Source organism: Dysidea avara, chromosome 8 (genome assembly GCF_963678975.1).
Source record: "Dysidea avara chromosome 8, odDysAvar1.4, whole genome shotgun sequence".
Classification (NCBI taxonomy): domain Eukaryota; kingdom Metazoa; phylum Porifera; class Demospongiae; order Dictyoceratida; family Dysideidae; genus Dysidea; species Dysidea avara.
In genome coordinates this window covers 31,971,878-31,990,133 of record NC_089279.1, presented here as the reverse complement: position 1 = coordinate 31,990,133, position 18,256 = coordinate 31,971,878, and the positions used below count along the sequence as shown (strand labels likewise).

Genomic DNA, 18,256 nt, shown 5'->3' with positions numbered 1-18,256 from the left:
GTGGGGCGCTAAATTATACTAAGGTGCGCCAAAATTATTGGCGCTGACCCGGACGGAGAAGTGCAGAGCGAACGTACAGAGTGCATATAGTCTGTAAATCAAAAGAGGCTTTGGGGAATACTATTGTTGAACACGTGAGTCATGCTAGCTAGTCCTCATTTGTGTATCTGGCACTATGATGGCACAGCCCAGTCGGCACACGGCACAGCCTGAGGGGTCACCAACTGCTTTGAAATCTCGTACACCTTCAGTGAAATCCTGCCTGAAATACGAAATCTTACGTTGTCATCGTGATTCTGATTCTATACTCGTTCTGGTACCGTAGCTCGCACTCAACTGCTCCTGCACACAAGTAAGAATGAAATCCGATGTTCCGCTCCGCTTCGGATTTGTATAATCAAGTTGTGGAAGCCGCACAAAACCAGGAGCTGTGGGAAAGAAGCCGTACAAAACTAGGAGAGAATCGAATTAAGAATGATATCCGATGTTCCGCTCCGTTTCGGATTTGTATTAAGCGAGTTGTGGAAGCCGCACAAAACCAGGAGCTGTGGGAAAGAAGCCGTACAAAACCAGGAGAGAATCGAATTAAGAATGATATCCGATGTTCCGCTCCAGCTTCGGATTTGTATAATCAAGTTGTGGAAGCCGCACAAAACCAGGAGCTGTGGGAAAGAAGCCGTACAAAACCAGGAGAGAATCGAACTAAGAATGATATCCGATGTTCCGCTCCGTTTCGGATTTGTATTAAGCGAGTTGTGGAAGCCAAACAAAACCAGGAGTTGTGGGAAAGAAGCTACACAAACCAGGAGAGAATCCATGCTAACTGTTCAAATGTAAGAATAAAATGCGGTGTTCCGCTCCGTTTCGGATTTGTATTAAGCGAGTTGTGGAAGCCAAGCAAAACCAGGAGCTGTGGGAAAGAAGCCATACAAACCAGGAGAATCCATGCTAACTGCTGCACAAACGTAAGAATGAAACCCGATGTTCCGCTACGCTTCGGATTTGTATTAAGCGAGTTGTGGAAGCCAAACAAAACCAGGAGCTGTGGGAAAGAAGCTACACAAACCAGGAGAGAATCCATGCTAACTGTTCAAAAGTAAGAATAAAATGCGGTGTTCCGCTCCGTTTCGGATTTGTATTAAGCGAGTTGTGGAAGCCAAACAAACCAGGAGCTGTGGGAAAGGAGCCACACAAAACCATGCAAACTGCTCCTGCACAAACGTAAGAATGAAATCCGATGTTCCGCTCCGCTTCGGATTTACTTAGCAAACTACAAACTTAGCAAAACTTCATAAACTTAGCAACACACCAACTACAAAAGCAACTTAAGCATACAGATGCTCCTGGTTTTGTGGGGTTTCACACCAGATAGAGCTTTGACAGTTGCTCCTGGTTTTGAGGGGTTTCGCGTGGGATTTACCCTAAATGATTGGCCTTGTTTCCTGGTCTATATGGCTTCAGCTGGGAGTTGCTCCTGGTTTTGTAGGGTTTCATTTAATAGTTATGTCTTGGCTTTACTCCTGGCTTTATATGGCTTCGAAATTCCTCTCAATTTCGTGAGGCTGCATGTGCTCCTACATACCTGCTGAACTTCTGTTTCTTTCTCCCACTATTTTTTGGTGATGTCAGAACTGATCACTCTACACCAACCTGTAATTTAAAATCAAATTTTGCAGCTCTCATTCGATTTTGTGAAATCTTTTGAAACCCGTGAAATCTTGAGAAATTTGTTCAAGATTTTGAAATCCGTACCCCTTTTTCGTGAGTTGGTGACCCCTCGGCACAGCCTATATGGCAGCGCCATAGATAATGGCGACTCGATAATGGCCGCACTGATGATATATTCCAGTCATTAGAATGTAATTAGCTAATGCTTTCCCCAGGGGTCAAGCATTAGCTAATTACATGCACCTATCAATATGCGCAAAGCGCCTAGTTCTGTGGGGACTGCACAATAGATGCCGGCCCAGACCAGTGAAAAAGACTCATCTCTTGGGCAAAATATTTTACAATGCCCCACGTTAGACGAACCCACCACCCTGGGGAAACGTGGGGACTTTGTGTAGCATCCATGTAAGGCCCCTATTTGGTGATTATGCAGTTTCTCATCCAGTAAGTCTTTCTAATTATTATGATGCGGGCGGGAGGCATTACTATTAGGCCATTACAATATTTATACACTAATGTACAGACCTTGTCCAAATTGTTTTTCTTTCCTCGTGCAAATTTACATTGGTTTTTAGCTGCAATCATGTTATCAATATAACCATAGCAGGATTTCAGTTGACTGTTGAAAAACAGAATCCACTGCAGTAATTTGCCAAGGAAAATGGCGATGCACAGTGCACTGTAGTGTTAATTTTAAAAACACCATCTAGTTTCAATGCAAACTATGATGGTTTGGTTCTTCTGAGCATGCACAGAGTAAATAATGGCTTACCATGCGGGTGGCCTAAGAAGGATGCGGGTGGTGGATGAGAAACTAATAATCACCAAATAGGGGCCTAATGGACACAAGCTTACAATTGCTAGCACAATCGCCACAGTCTGACTGCAAACTTGAAAGTTCAAAACATGACTGATGTCAATGTTATTCAAATTTCCATGCATGAAAAATCTGAAACTGTTTTTACAGATTCCCCACCTGTAGGGACTAAATTCCAGCAAAAGATGCACAAATCCTCACCTATTCCCAGGAAGGGGAGTGGGGCTTGACATTGATATAGGTGCATTACAAAACATACTTTCTAACAATTGCAGCACAGAAAAAGTACTAAGGAATCTGATTAGGGGAAGTGACCTTTTATAACAGTGCACACCTCAACCATGCATAACATAATGGCATGATTTATATCGAGGGTATAATTGTAGTGCCTTTGATGTTTGTGAAACCTAACACAACACTAGAATATGTATGTAGCAATCATGGCAATAATATGTTATCCTTATAGCCAAGTGATCCCATTTATAAAATGTGATTTGATAATTCTTTTGGTAGCGGAAATGCACATTGCGATATTGTCCAGTGACATAATAAGATTAGCATTTTCGTATACATTTACCCTATGAGTACATTATATGTGCCGTGATAATTGTAATGGAAATCTGTATGCATGCATTCTACAGATTTGCCTTAGTGGTACATGCATAGCATATGTCTAACTTTGATTGCATAAGTCACCGGTTATCGACCACCTAAGGTTTAACTCAGGCATCCAACATCTCAGAACAGTGAAATTTTCAACGGAGGTATTATCTCCTAGTGCTCACAGCAAAAACTGACCCCGTAATCAAAAGTATATGACAATGGTGATGACTATAGCTAATGGCGTGCCTCCATCAATTATCAACCATCTTTATCTATTATTGACTCAGCACAAATTTCAATACCTTTTATCAACCAATTCCAAGAAATGGAGCATAACTTGCTATGAATTTCAATAAGTAATACAACTATATAAACCACCTAACTACTAAGATGACAAGGGTCTATACCAAAAAATGAATCAAATTGAACATAACTGTTCAAGAGATATGCTAATTTTTACATTCACGTAATACTTCTGAATCACTAACTCTATTATCAACTTTCTAGTGTGATAGATGGGTATAGCTATAGTTCAAAGGATGTGGCAAATTACATGTCTGCTTATTTATTGATTTTATTCGCTATCAATATCAGCTCCTCAAACAACAGCTATATACCACTTCCGAGTCAACAGGCAACTATACATTGGAGTCTTCTGTGACAGATCTAATGCTTCTTTGATGTCTGTTTTATTTTTCCCAACTTTTTCGACTTTGCCTTCTTTCTTTCATCATCTCTCCTCTTTTCTTTTTGCTTCTTGCTCCTCTTTCTTTCTTTCCTTTTTCCTAAAAACATATAAAACGTTTATGGTATATGATTACAGCAACGTGCAACACCCCAAGTGTTTGACTGACTTATTTGTTGTATGCATTACAGAGCATGACAACAACACCCATACAGCTGTACATATACACAGTTACGCACTAAAAGAATGGCAAATTCTGAGATCCCAGAAGATTTACTTCCAAGAAGAAGTAAGCAATTCAATCCTAATATGTACCATCACTGCTGATGCAAGATTCCAAAATGTTATGAACACAGCCCCTGAAACTGATAGTGTCACCACAGCCAAAGAAACTAATATTTTTTCTCATAACCTACAAGCATTTCAAAATACTACACTATATCTCGATTTAAGCTTGTGCAAAAATCTAGCTGATAGCTGGCTAGTTATAGCTACTCAAACAAAATATACATCACAACATTATTCACAATCCCTCTCTTGTTTCTTTCTTATCTGCCACAGATTGTGTTTCTAATCCCTTGTTTTCCCTGTCTCAACCTTGGAAGCCTTGCATGGCCAATTCATATATCTTGAGATTTTCATTTTGCTCAGATACCAGGTAGCTAGGTACGTAAGTACAAATTAAGCTTTGCGACATTTCAGCTATTCAAAAATTGTGTATTTAGGAGTGTAGATGAATTGCCATGTGGTCCTTCCGCTTCGTTCACCTCATCTTTTTCAACAAAGCCATGCTTATATCGTGAAGCTCATCACCTTTCAGTCCACACAGCGATTCATTAGTTTTTCATGCCAGTTCAACGCCACTGCACATTATACCATTCAACAGTTGATTTCTTGTCTTTACATCATTGTAAGAACGATGAACAGTCCAAAGAGAGAAAAGATTAAACTGTCTCTCAACTTACGCATTCGTAAAATCACGTAAATAACTAATTATTTGGATACTACTGGTCAATAATTGATGTAGTTGCCTGGTTGATAATAGGTGGTGGTCGATAACCAATGACTTATGCTACAAGCTAACTTGTCACTTGCAACTGCAGAAAGTTAAAATGCATGATATAACAGTACATTTATCTGCTGCATGTAGCATAATCCTAAAGTGAGCTCAAAGTGCGTTAAAAGTGTTTTGAATTTAGATTTAATGTATAATTCTTCGCTTGTGTTTGACTAATGCCACCACAGTCAAGCATAACTCAATAACAGGTATAGCTGGTATGGGACTATGTGTATCAGGTTGCATTTTTGTGCTTCTAGATGAGTTGCCAGCTATATCTGTGTGTACTACTGTACATGATGTAGGGATTTTCCCACTGAGCTATGCTGTAATATCATCTCTTGTTTTTCTACTTTTTATTGCTTGGATCCTACTTCATTTTTTAGAGATTAAGTTTGTTCAGTTTATTAGTTATAGCATACAGCTATACATGTGTGACTGCTCTGTTAGGGTTAGAGTATCTCAAGTCAGCCACTATATAGCCCTCTAAGATGCCTTGCTATTAGTATAAATACAGCTAAACCAATAAGGGGTTTGGTCATAATGTTCAAATAAATAGATTGTTAAAAGGTGTGGTCTTTGTGCTCAATTTTTTAAATTAGCCAAATTACCATATAACAAAATTTGGTGGTAAACTAAATTTGACAATTGTGAAACCACCAAATTTAACATTCATCAATACTCATTGTGTCCAAGCTTTTGATAGTTGTTGAGGTAATCATACTTAAACACCCCTAACTGTGGTTCCATGCATGCAAGTGGGTGTGGCTTATGGACTATACTAGAACTCATACTTGATTAGTGGGCATGGCTCCACATAAGCTTGCAGACAGCATCTTCATGTTCAGCCATTGATAAATGGGTGAGGCTATACGTATGCCTACACACAGCAAACAATCCTGATAAGTGTGTGTGGGCATGGCCCACGAAAGAAATGCATGACCCGGAAGTGGGTCAGATCTGGACCTAATTTCAATCATGAAAGTGACCCGGCCAGACTGATGCATGCAGTGACTGTATCCATAACATTTCAGCACAAAAAAGGATTGTACACTACAGCATGCACGCTTCATCCTTCTGTCAACTTACACCACTCATGTGCACTGCCAATTTTTCAGTGAGTCATTTCACAAATTTTAATTCTCACCAACTGCAATTTTATAGCAAATCACCAAATATTAGTTTCGTCAATATTTGTTGTTATATGGGCATGGTCTTAAACCTATCATGAAATTACAGGCATCTACTGGGTGTCCAGTATCTTTTACAGTAGCGTAAGTGCTTTAAGTGATTTGCGGCATCTAAATATTACTGCTCAAGGAAAGTATTAATATGGAAAATTAACACCTGGATATGGTTTTGTTGCGTGAAGAAGATGATGACCAGCCTGATTGGAAAGACAAGATATAGAGAGCACACACTTGTCGGAATTCCAAAAGGTACATTCCACTGGACAGGTGAGTTTGTTATTGTGGCATAAATAGTGGGTTTACGCTGCTTCGTTTGGCCTCCAGCCTTGCGATCGTTGCCAGGCAAGTTGACAAGCAGGTAGGCAGGCAGATGACAATTTGAGTTTGGGAAATTTTCGCATAGGATGTTTCTAGGATGACTTTTAAAGGCAGCGTTTTAGGTGGCGTGCATCACTTTAGGGGCAATCCTTAATTAAACAGTACTACTGTACTGTTTGTACATAACACAGCTACAGATTCTCTGTACTGTCATCACTTTGTAGAACTTGTGTGCACATACATTAGTACAGAGCAACTGATGGTAGAAACTTTAAACTTTGATAGAAGAAGTTTGTACGTAATCTACTCCCTGTGACATTATATTATATCAGTGATAACTTTTAAACCAGTTAATACAATTGTTATAATTTTAGCTTAAAGATATGTATAATGACTGCATGTAGAAGCACAAAAATACAGTATCACAGACGGAAATGGTAGTCTAATACTCTATTTTGCTTGACCTTTCAGTGCTAGTTGGACATGTTTTAAACATGATATTTTTGGTGGCATGCAGCTATATACATGTTTGTTGCTATTTGTATTTTGCACCTTGCTTTTATGCAGGATGGAAGAAGACTGTGCATTTGTAGCACTGAGTATACTAGGTGACTATGATGTAGGTATATCACAAATAATCCAGTTCTTTGTTAATGGCTGTGAAAAAAAAGGTACATATATACTTGCAATGTTGACCCTGCTCATGTATATCTAATACTTTGGTGTGTAACCCCTCTTTGAATCCTTCTTTTCATCTGAAACCTCTTAACTCTGTAATTTAACCATGAAATGTGATGCCCTAGACTTGAAAATATATTACAGTATTTGTGACTATAATATGGAAGATAAAAATTTAAACATCGCTGAACAAAATCAGAGCTTTCACAGGCTCCCAATAAAATACTTTGGTATATGAAACAGTCACCCAGTGGTATTTAACTGCTCTATTAGAGTATCTCAATCTTTTTTATGCATAATTTTGAGGTTAAACAATGTTGTAATAAAACTTGTGGATTTGTAATTCTGATTGTAATGCATACGTACATGGAGGTCTAAATAATTTGAGGATAATATTTTCACTGTTAGCCCCCAAAACCTCAAAGATCTGCAAAAAATATATTTCTTCCTTGAAACATTCAGGCAATACAATATACCTGCATTTACATTTGTAGAAGAATATAAGCATGTAATTTGCTCTATTTCAGGAATCATTCCAGAAAATGTATCTGTAAAAGAAAGGGTTTTTTGAAATTTACCCTGGTGTCTGCCTAGCAAGACTACAGTGTCTGGAACTGCGTGATTTGGAAAAGGGGGGAGGGGACAGCCCTACAGAACCTACTGAAAACTTGGATCTTTTTGCATAGGGCAGAGAACAGTACTCCAAAGTAGGCCTTCACACACTAGCATGCAGAACATGTCAATATTAGGGGATCTGGGGAGCATGAAGTTTGAATACAGTGCTACATGTAATGACTATCATTATGCAAATGTGTAAGACACATCAGTAAAAGAAGGCTGACCCATGCTTTTGATTATATAAAATACATCTTTTAGAGTAGATAGATTGAACTGTTTCTGCTAAAATTCATGTTAGTTGACTGCTCTATTAGGTTATCTCGATCTCAAAATAGTTTTCCATTGTTACACAATCTGGAACACAATCCTACTAAAATCAAGGTTGTCAGATAAAAGAGTTACAATAGTTGCTGTACTTTATCCTTTGTACACAGAACGAAAGCACTTCCCATTCACTCTTCAAAGTGCAGGGCAGTTTCCCCTCTGCCTCCTCCCCTCACTCCCCCCCTTCTCCATACCATCTTATTTGTCCCCCTTTCTTTTATGACTTGCACACATCAAATCACTATGCTATTCTACTAATAAGCTGTTGCTTCAGTACTACCATACTAAACAGGAGTTTTGATGTCCTTAATTTTTTGTTGCTGTGATCCCTAGCAAAATAGCTAAAATTCCTAATTTTGTTTTGATAACAGTAATGCTACAGTGTACATATACAGTACGTATGTATATGCATGGACAAGTGCTTTGTATATTCCTGCCATTAAGGTTATGTTTGCATGTGCTTTTCTCTAACAGAACAACGCTTTCCACACAGTACAATTGTGACCGTTAGAATAGACGGCACAAAAGTGAGACTATGGATAAAGTATGTGATATCATGTATCATGTTGCTACATAATTGTATGCTTAAAATTTAATTAAATGAAGTTCTGCCCTTATGTACAGTGTATAAGCACTAATCATTTTACGTGTAGGGGAAGCATTTTGGATAACAACAAATACATTTTCATATTACCTTTCTCAGCTGTGTAGCAGAAAATAGCCAATTAATGGGCTAATGTGTCTGGTGCTGTTCTTTTTTTTAAAATGAGTTATGTCTTAGTTTACAAAATAGTTTCTGTGGGCCCAAAATTGTTTGATGATGTGACCGTTAAAAAAATCTGAAGTATCAGGACACATTATAGTTTGTCATACGGCTAAGTACAGCTAATGCGGACCTGTGACAGACAAGTGAACACAAATTAACCAGGTTTGCTGCGGAAACTCCCTCGGGGAACGGCATCTGCTATTCCAAATTTGAATTGAACTTTCCCAGCCATCACTGAGATATGTGCCTTCAAAGTTCATCTTATTTTCTTCATATTTTCTTCTTATGTAAATTTTCTTTTCATACACTTTAGAAAAGTAATAACTCATTCATGCTTTAGTCAATTGACTTCAAATTTGAAGGCAGTAAGGACATAATGGAGCACATTTACAACCCAATTTTCATACAGATAGAACTAAGAACAATGAAATTATACGTTATTTGAAAATTGCAAAAGCGATTTGTTGTCAACTTGAAAATTGATCTGTACATGAAGTCACTATCATAGTGCAAACCTTTTGTGGTTTTGAAAGCACTGATACAAAGCAAAACCAAACATGTGAAAAAAGCATGATTGAGATACTTTAATGGGCAGTCACTGAGAAAGTAAAAAAAAAGTGTGTGCAAAAACATCAGAAGAAATCTTCAGGTTTCGAACCAGGGACCTCCACACCTATATACTCAAACCCTTTACCACTCTGCCACTGCTGTCATTTGCTCACCTCACTTAATGTCTACCTTATAAATGGAAGTTCTGGTTTGAATGATAACTCAATAGATCTGTCAGTGGAAATTCTAGAACATTCTATATGTGTTGTATTGAAGTGCTCGGAAAAAATGTGGAGTACTACAAAAATTATGAAAATAGTCTATATCAGGTGTGTTGTGTGCTGGCTGGGTTGCACCAGTGATATTCGCCTGTTTCTCTAGCATTGCTTCCACCTCTGGTGATGTCTCTTCAAATGGTGGGATAGTTTGTGTCATGACCAGAATTAGATCCTATTAGGGACCGTGTAACAGATAAGCTGAATTTTCTGGCCAGTTTGTTTGTACATGCAAGGATATAAATACCAGTCTGTGAACTTTTACAGTCAGCTATATCTCAAGCATTTTGTAGTGAGTCAGGAAGAAACTGCTGCCTTATTGGAAAGCATGGACCAGTCACTTCAAGCACTGTGGCTTCATAGGAGGCAGATAAAAACTTGCCTGCACAAGGCAGGAATTTGATACATTTAAATTTCAGGAACATTCTGTAAGGGTTTCTACGTGGCAACGTTGGACTTATGGTTAATGATATTTTGAAGGCCGCTGACTGGTCATCTTTCAGAAGTTCTACTATACACCCAAGTATGGCTGTAGATTGGTGACTGGGCATTTCCCATTAAACATAGTACTATGTAGCAACCACCTAGTCTCGTGTTGCCAGACCTCCTTTTCTCGGCATGGCACTTATTGATTAGAATTATAAATGCCGGCTTGAAAAAGGGTCTGGTCCAGAATCAATATACCAACTCGTTTTATACCCCAGGCTAGAGCTCGGGGTGTTTAATAAACTTTCATCATTAATACAGCATTAACTTGTATTCCTTAAATGCATGCCATTGTGTTGTTACTTAGTGATGGATCCAAAGGGGATGCAGGAGGAATGTGCACCTCCCTCCACAAAAAAAAAAAAAATAAAATTATACAAGATTGAAATACTCTAATAGAACAGTCAGTCAAATACTCTAATAGAACAGTCACTGCATATAACACCATTAAGAATCCTTGAGTATAAAAACTTGTAATTGCAGCACCATCCATTGGGTACATTTAGCCGGCTAGAACAATAAAATGCACCTGGTCTTTTGTATATGTAAGTACGTAACTGAACTATTCACTGAGCTACTGACTGCCACTGATCCTTATAACTCTTGATCAGCATAATTTATTACTAATATTGTGTGTAAAAGAAATCAGTCCTGAAAAGTATAAAATACCGTTAGCTTCTGAGGTCTTTGTCCCCAGTCCCCCTACTCCGTATTCTTACTACCTGGTGCACCCCCTGGATCCTGCTACTGATGTTGATGAATTCTTACATGTGTACAGTATGTGTTTAGTGGGAAAGTATTTTGATTTTGATAAGTCAAAAGTAGTTGCAGTGCATATATTGTGCAAAGTTTACTGCATCTTTTTTTATTGTCCTACAGTGATGTATCAGAATTTAATAGAATTCAAGAGAGGAATCCTGATTACATGGAAGCATGCTCTGGGGCACCATATCAATGTGATGTAAGTATTTATAATATTACTACTGCATTTGTGTGCATCTGTTTGATAACCTAATGTAAGTAAAAGCTTTGAGAGTAGCTACCTCTATGGGGAATTGGGGCAACAAGCAGTAAATTTGTGTATGTGTGTGGTGTGTGTGTGTGTGTGTGTGTGTGTGTGTGTGTGTGTGTGTGTGTGTGTGTGTGTGTGTGTGTGTGTGTGTGTGTGTGTGTACAGAGCTTATGATAACGTCCAGACACCGGACAAAATCTGGTCAAAATCCGGTCAAATTACATAGATGCCTGACCATAATGCAATTTGTCTGGACACAGTGTCCCATCAAAGCACAAGGAAGGAGCCTAAGGGCTGAGCTGGCATACTATCAACAATAACAGTCACCTGGTTGCCAGGAGATAGTATAACCCAAGGAAGTGACCACAAATGTTCCACTGTCAACCCTCTGGTGTACTGTAACCATATAACAGCTGCAGTAAGACATGTGACATTACCACTACAATGTTCGTTTGCTATGCTATAGTGGACATACTGTATTGGGCATTCATCTTCCACATGTCCAGTCAATTTTGGCAATTGTCTGGCCAATTTTGGTTTGCCAGGACATTGTGGCAGGACAACAGAGAACTCTTATCATAAGCTCTGTGTGTATGTAGTGTGTGTGTATGTGTGTGTGTGTGTGTGTGTGTGTGTGTGTGTGTGTGTGTGTGTGTGTGTGTGTTGGTGTGTGGGTGTGTTGGTGTGTTGGTGTGTACGTGAGTGGGTGCGTGCGTGAGTGGGTGCGTGTGTGCCGGCGTGCGTGCGTGGGTGGGTGGGTGTGTGTGTGTGTAAGGTAGCATATGGCTAGAGCATCAGTCTGGTAATAGAAAAGTTTTGGGTTCGATGCCCGGTTATGCCAATTTGGTGATGTTGTTTCCTTGAGTAAGAGACTTTACTTGCATCACTCCAGTCTACCTAGCTGTATAATGGGGACCTGGCAGCTGTAACATCAGTGGGTACCTGGTGTTTACTGAGGAAGCAAAACTGTCTTTGGTGTACTTAGAGGTGCTGAAATTGTTGTAAAATTTTGGATTCCGTGACTTCTCATCGTAAGACCTCCTGTGGGTTACTGGTCCTGCCCCAGGAGGATTTGCTTGCACAAGACTTAAGTGCCTGAGTGGTGCACAAGCATCCCAATTCACTCCGATTTGTCTGATCATGTTCTGGACTCCTCGTCTGTGATAGTATTCATAACTCAGCTTGAAGGAGGATGTTCTTCATGCACCACACAGCCACAGGTCCTTTGTTAGTTCACAACATTGGTGACACTGTCCCCCCTCCCCCCTTCTGTTGATATAGGCAACAGCCATGAAATTGTCCAGCTGCAGGAGAATTGAAATACCTGACTTCTCTTTTGCATATTGTGGACTGCAAGTGTTGCAGCTAACAGCTTTAGGTAATTGATGTGGAGAGACTGATTAGCTGGGGATCGTGAACCTCTGCATAGTCTGAACACCATTGCAGGTTGCACCCCAGTGTAGCAGGGAGGCATCTGATGTTATTGTCATTGATAGAGTCTGGGTGATCAGGCTGCTTCTATTCCAAGAGGTGAGGTGGAGTTCCCACCACTTAAGATATTCCAGTGCCTGTGGAGATAGCTGGACCACTCTCCGGTGGTTTTGCTGTCTGTGTTGATAGAGCTTGCTTCAGGCAGATTTTTAGTGAACAACAAAATGGGGGGGAGGGGACATTTGCAGGGCCACTGTAGTTGCATCTGGTAGCTGAGAGAGTAATTGGGTTGATGGCAGGCAGTGAACTTCCTGTCTGATTTTCTTGATTTTTCCCCTGATAGTATCATCTCCATTGTCACTGAATTTACCATCATTCCTAGAAATTCTATTTCTTGAGATGGACACAGAATAGATTTTTTTACTGTTAATAATGAACCCCAAGTTCTCCAGAAGGAACAATGAGATCTAGATGTGCTTCATAAGCTTTTGCTTGGAGCTTACTATCAATGACATGTTTTCCATGTAAATCACCATCTGGGTGCTGAAGGGATCTGAGCATTTCCACAGATGGCTTGAGTAGGACCATGAAAAAGGAATCTTTCAGGTCTACCTTGGCCATCTATTCATTTCTCCTCAGAAGAGCTTTCACCCCTCCATTTTGAAATGTTCTGATATCAAGGGTGGTGGAGCAGGCCAAAGAGTGAGGGGGCCAGGCCAGTTGTAAGTTGAAGACTAAAAAAAGGTCACTACCTGCTGACAATAGCTGCTCTCCACCAATTATATCTCCTTATTTACTACACATACATAGTTAAGTAGCTTGCTACACTGCTTCTCTGAATACTGTGACTGCTCTATTAGAGTATCCTGATCCTGACTGTTCTATTAGAGTATCTCGATCTTTTCTTGCAAACAGTGTCCCATAAAAGTGGAGGGGGGGGGGGGCGCATGGCCCCCCATACCCGCCTATGTCTGATATCACAATTGGTGATGGGTCTCTGACCCCATCCCTCTTGGGCACTATGGAGTAGAACTGCTTTGTTGGAGTTGAAATTTGACAGATGGCCTGCTTCTGCAGGAGGGACTTTATTTTCTCTTCCAATATGTAGTGTCCTCTGTGGACAGATGAGGGTTACAGGAAGGGATGGGGAGCAGACATGAAGGAGATATGATAATCCTATATTATTGTCTAGATGACCCACAGCTCCTAGTTAGAGCCTCCCAGTTCGACCTGAATAGGCTGATCCTGCCTGCAAAGGTCTGACTGTACTTACAGTCAGACTTTTGGTCTCTGCCATCAGTAATATGTCTCTCTGAGACAGCTGAGTCCATGGTGGATTCTCTAGTGGTAGTGAGAGATGCAACACTTGTTGGCCCAAAATGGAGTATTGGGTTTGGCTTCTCTGAAGCCTGCTGAGTGCTCTCTAAGATGTTTAGTGGTGTGACCTGTTGGTTGGGGTGCATCTGTGATTGTGTTGTGTTCTCTGACACTGATTGTGTTAGTGTGTACTCTGTTACCTTGGAGGTCATTGATGGGTGTATCAGCACCCTGATAGTGGACCCTAGACACTTGCTCTGAGTGTCATTTATAGCTCTTTTAGTTATCAAAAAACATACAGACACTATGGGAAGATGTTTTCCTCACTTGGGTTTTCTCTGACTCCTGTCCCTGCTGCTGCCACCACCCTGGGACTGTTGGGGGGTAGTTCTTCTGAAAAGACTGGCTTTGTCCATAGGAAGTCAAGGAGGATTTCGATTCCTTATTGCCTCCATGAGTTCTTTCATCTTTGCTGAAAGGAGGAGCCAAATAGGATGGGGGCAGCATCTTTAAATGCATCCTTGTCTGTAGATAGTTCTTTGTTTAAGCAAGTAGAGGTTTTCCGTTCTCGTTCAGACAAAAAGCCCAAATCTGGACCCCACCATTCAATAAAGAATGTCGCCAGTAGCTAAAGCAACTGACAAGAGTATTACTGAAATGCAAAGCTACATCCTAAATGCTTCCTTCCCATTAATCAACATGTTGGGGTCAGTACTCTTACCCCCAAGGATGCAGCAGAGTCTGGCAGCAAGCTCAATGGCAACGCATCAGCTCACCTTTGTAAATGGCGTATCAGGAATTGGCTGTTTTCTTTTGGTACCTTTACTTTTCACTGGAAGCAGTGAGTGGGAGAATGCCATCCTGGACTATTTTGACTGTGGTTATCAATCGAAAGTGTTCTTGAATCACCATCCTCAGAGTCTGAGTTGAACTGCCAGTAGATTTGCTGGTTGTTGTGAGGGACTTTGTCTTCGCGCCCTCCCAATCTCTTGTCCCGGTGATTGAATCAGTTTCCTAATGGGAAATGTGGCTCTGTCCTGTCATGGGCATCAAGGAGGCTCTGCTGCTCAGTCTGGGATTGTTTCATAGTGAGACTTGGCACCTCAGATGGGATGGTCAGCATGGTGGCCCTGATGAGAAAACTTTGCTCCTGGGTGATGGTCTGGGTCTGTGCTACCGTGGAGGGGCTCTGCCCTTCCATTACAGCGACTCTTGTAAAGATTTTCCTGAGTGCATTGAGAATTGAAGCGTGGCTTGCTGCAATTTCCTTATGCAGAGATTCCACATGGGATGGCAGCTGCAATGACTCTTGGTAAGGTCTCTGATGATGGCATGATTCTTGCAGTGCCAGCAAAATTACCTGTTTGAAGACATAGGGATCCTACTTTGCTTGCCTGAGCAAAACAAAGCCAATTAGTGTGTACACGTGGCAGTACTTATATGGTAGTGGGAATGATGTCGCTTCCTTTTATGGATCCTACAAAAATCTGCTGAAATACAGGAAACTAGGCCAAGCATGTTGATATGTGATCTGTACATTCCAAAATGCAATTATATCTGTCCTTTGGTTGCTATATAGGAGATTTACATTGATACAACCCAAGGGAGGTAAGGGAAGCAATAAAACCCAAAATACAGAAACTTTATCTAAATAATGTTAGTCATCCATCACCAAATGTGGATAGTTTGTTTACATACATTCTATTTATAATATATATATAATGAATACCCTGAGGATCTCCTTTAGTGTTCTGCTATCGCGATAGTGTTCTTGGCAGTGTTGCAATGAGTTGAGGAGTGTATATCACTATAGAAAGCATATATATAATAGTAAAATATTTAGAATGTAATTTTCGATTATTCCTTTATTCCACTGTTCTGATATTTGGGTTTTACTGCTTCCCTTAGCAGCAGCCATATGGCTAGGGACCCGCCGATTATGCTGGCATAGTAATGAGCATAATAGGTGCCTGAAAGCATTGAGCATAATGCTAGCATAATAGGCAGAAAACTTGTGCAATGCTATAAATCCTTGCTTATCAAAATACATAACCAACAAAAAGATTGATATACTCTAATAGAGCAGTCTAAAATTATTAGGTAGCTGACTGTTCTATTAGAGTATATCAATCTTTTCTGTGACATGTACTTTGACAAGCAAGGATTTACAGTCTGTGCTTCAATCACTTACTACTTTTCCATAAAATGCAAAGTTATTAGAAAAACATGGGAACTGAGGTAAAAATATTGAGCATAATTTGAGCATAATAGGTAAATATTGAGCATTAATTTAAGCATAATAGGTAAATTTTAGAGCAGTGCAGCATAGCATAATAGGTAAAATAATGAGCATAATTGGCGGGTCCCTACATATGGCTCACAACAACACACTGACCATTGTTCCCATATAGAGCTATGCCAATTCACTGTTAACTATCATGTTTACAATCATAGTTACAACTAAAGTGTCCTACACATGGTAGGACATTATGGTGGGTCAACTACAAAATGTTATATTTGTCACTGTGTAGTGTCCATGTGTGGTGTGTTTGGTGTGTGCGTGTATGTGTGTGTGTACGTGTGTGTGTGTGTGTGTGTGTGTGTGTGTGTGTGTGTGTGTGTGTGTGTGTGTGTGTGTGTGCATGTGTACGTGTGTGTGTTTGTTTGTGTGGAGGGTACGTGTATGCATGTGATTTTATTTCCTACTTGTGGTTATAGGCTGCCTTGTTTGTGTTTTCAACCTCAAATGAGAGGTCACTGGAGAGTATTAGAGATCACCTACGCAAATTTGTAAGTTACAAGTGCATGTTGCATCTGTACTCTTAATGTCATAGCGACTTATTATTGTTTTATCACTACATCAGAAAAACGGGGAGTTTATATACTTATCTAGTAGTTAAACACCAATTGTTTGAACATCAGTGCCTGAGCATACAATTTTTATAAGCTCATTGTCAAACACTGTGCACCTTTTCTACTCAGTACAATGTGCATTATCAATGTGATATATGCATAATCTAAAGTATAGTTAAATATGTATGTTGCTTAGTATTGTTGTTTTATGTACAGTATAGTCTGTGCAGTGTCACAAAAACATATTTTTGAATTTTTTATTCTGGTTTAGGAAGCTTTTACATCTTATGATAAAAATCGTGCATTTTGGTTGCTTGGTAACAATTCAGAAGTCGGAGAGATGGTATCAGTTCCAAAAGCTAAACTTGTAAGCATATCCTAATATAGTAGCACTAGATTTTACTTTATGCATATTGTAGTTTGCAGAAAGTTTGATGATGGAATATGCTGAAGTAAATTATGTTAGTGAAGTAAGAATTGACATACTGTACGTATTTATACTGTAAGTTACATAGTTACTACATACAACCACACTACACATAACTAGCGTTTTGCAGTGTAGGACTTGATTGTGTGTTAAGCACTGTAATATATATATATTATCATACCAGCTTAAATACCAAGTATTTAATATATCTACACTATTTGTAGTTACACATTATGTCCTATACAAACTGTAGTTTGCTGAAAGTTTGATGATGGAATACACTGAAGTAAATGGTAAAATTGGATTTAATGTTAATGAAGTAAGAATTGACATATGTATTTGATGCCTAAATAAGTTAGTTGCTACATAAATACATATCTAGTGCTGGTATCTGCTCTGTAGTATAAAACTTGCTTACGTATGTGTATTAAGCACTTTCAGTTTCAAATTGTAGTGACAAAAATATACAGTATTATACCAGCATAAAAACCAAGTATCAAGACACGTGATAGTGTGTCGTGCGGCAGAAAGAAAACTTCATTTTCACACCTTTGTATCTCGGTAATCCCTTATCCGATTGGAACCACATTTGCTGCAGAGTTGCCCACCAGTTAGGGGAGTCCACATTCCAAATCTGAAGGAAATTGCTCCGGTCATTTCTGAGATATGAGTGGCCATATTTTCATTTTTTTCTTCTTCAACGTTTTGCACACTTTGCAAAAATTGCTATAAACACAAATGTGTTATCTGATTGCCTTGAAATTTGGCAGACATAAAGGTCCAAAGGCAAATCCTAGTATCACGTTTGGTGCAAATCTGATGAATGGTTGAGGATTTATGACCATTTATCTATGTAAAACAGGATCAATTTGTTGTCACGCCTACAGGGTAAACCGCTTCATGGAATGAGTTGAAAATTGGTTTGTGGATAGATCAACCATTGTACAAGTGCCTTTGGTGGTTTGAAAGTAATTGAAGTAGAAGTCATGGAGATATGACTTGAAACCGAAGGTGTGTAACAGTTGCACGATTGAGATTCGTGAATAAAAAATACCTATAATTTTCACGCCTACCAGGTAAACCGCTTAGAGCAATAAGCTGAAAAGTGGTATGTAGCTGGAATAATCATCGTAGAAAGTCCTTGCAGTAGTACAGAAGAGTTGGAGTACAAACCACTGAGTT

The 18,256-nt window shown here is 39.6% G+C and overlaps 1 protein-coding gene across 1 annotated transcript in view; it reads left to right on the top strand.

Annotated features, from left to right (window-relative positions):
• Window positions 1-29: 29 nt before the first annotated feature.
• The window catches only part of LOC136264545 (uncharacterized), a 50,901-nt gene continuing 32,674 nt past the window's right edge, over window positions 30-18,256 (top strand). The window contains exons 1-8 of the mRNA XM_066059316.1: window positions 30-134; window positions 6,906-7,009; window positions 8,433-8,502; window positions 10,914-10,995; window positions 16,513-16,584; window positions 16,919-17,014; window positions 17,067-17,117; window positions 17,328-17,393. Of these exons, the coding sequence (XP_065915388.1) occupies window positions 6,907-7,009; window positions 8,433-8,502; window positions 10,914-10,995; window positions 16,513-16,584; window positions 16,919-17,014; window positions 17,067-17,117; window positions 17,328-17,393 (540 nt within the window). The 5' untranslated portion in view covers window positions 30-134; window position 6,906. The remainder of the gene's footprint in view (window positions 135-6,905; window positions 7,010-8,432; window positions 8,503-10,913; window positions 10,996-16,512; window positions 16,585-16,918; window positions 17,015-17,066; window positions 17,118-17,327; window positions 17,394-18,256) is intronic.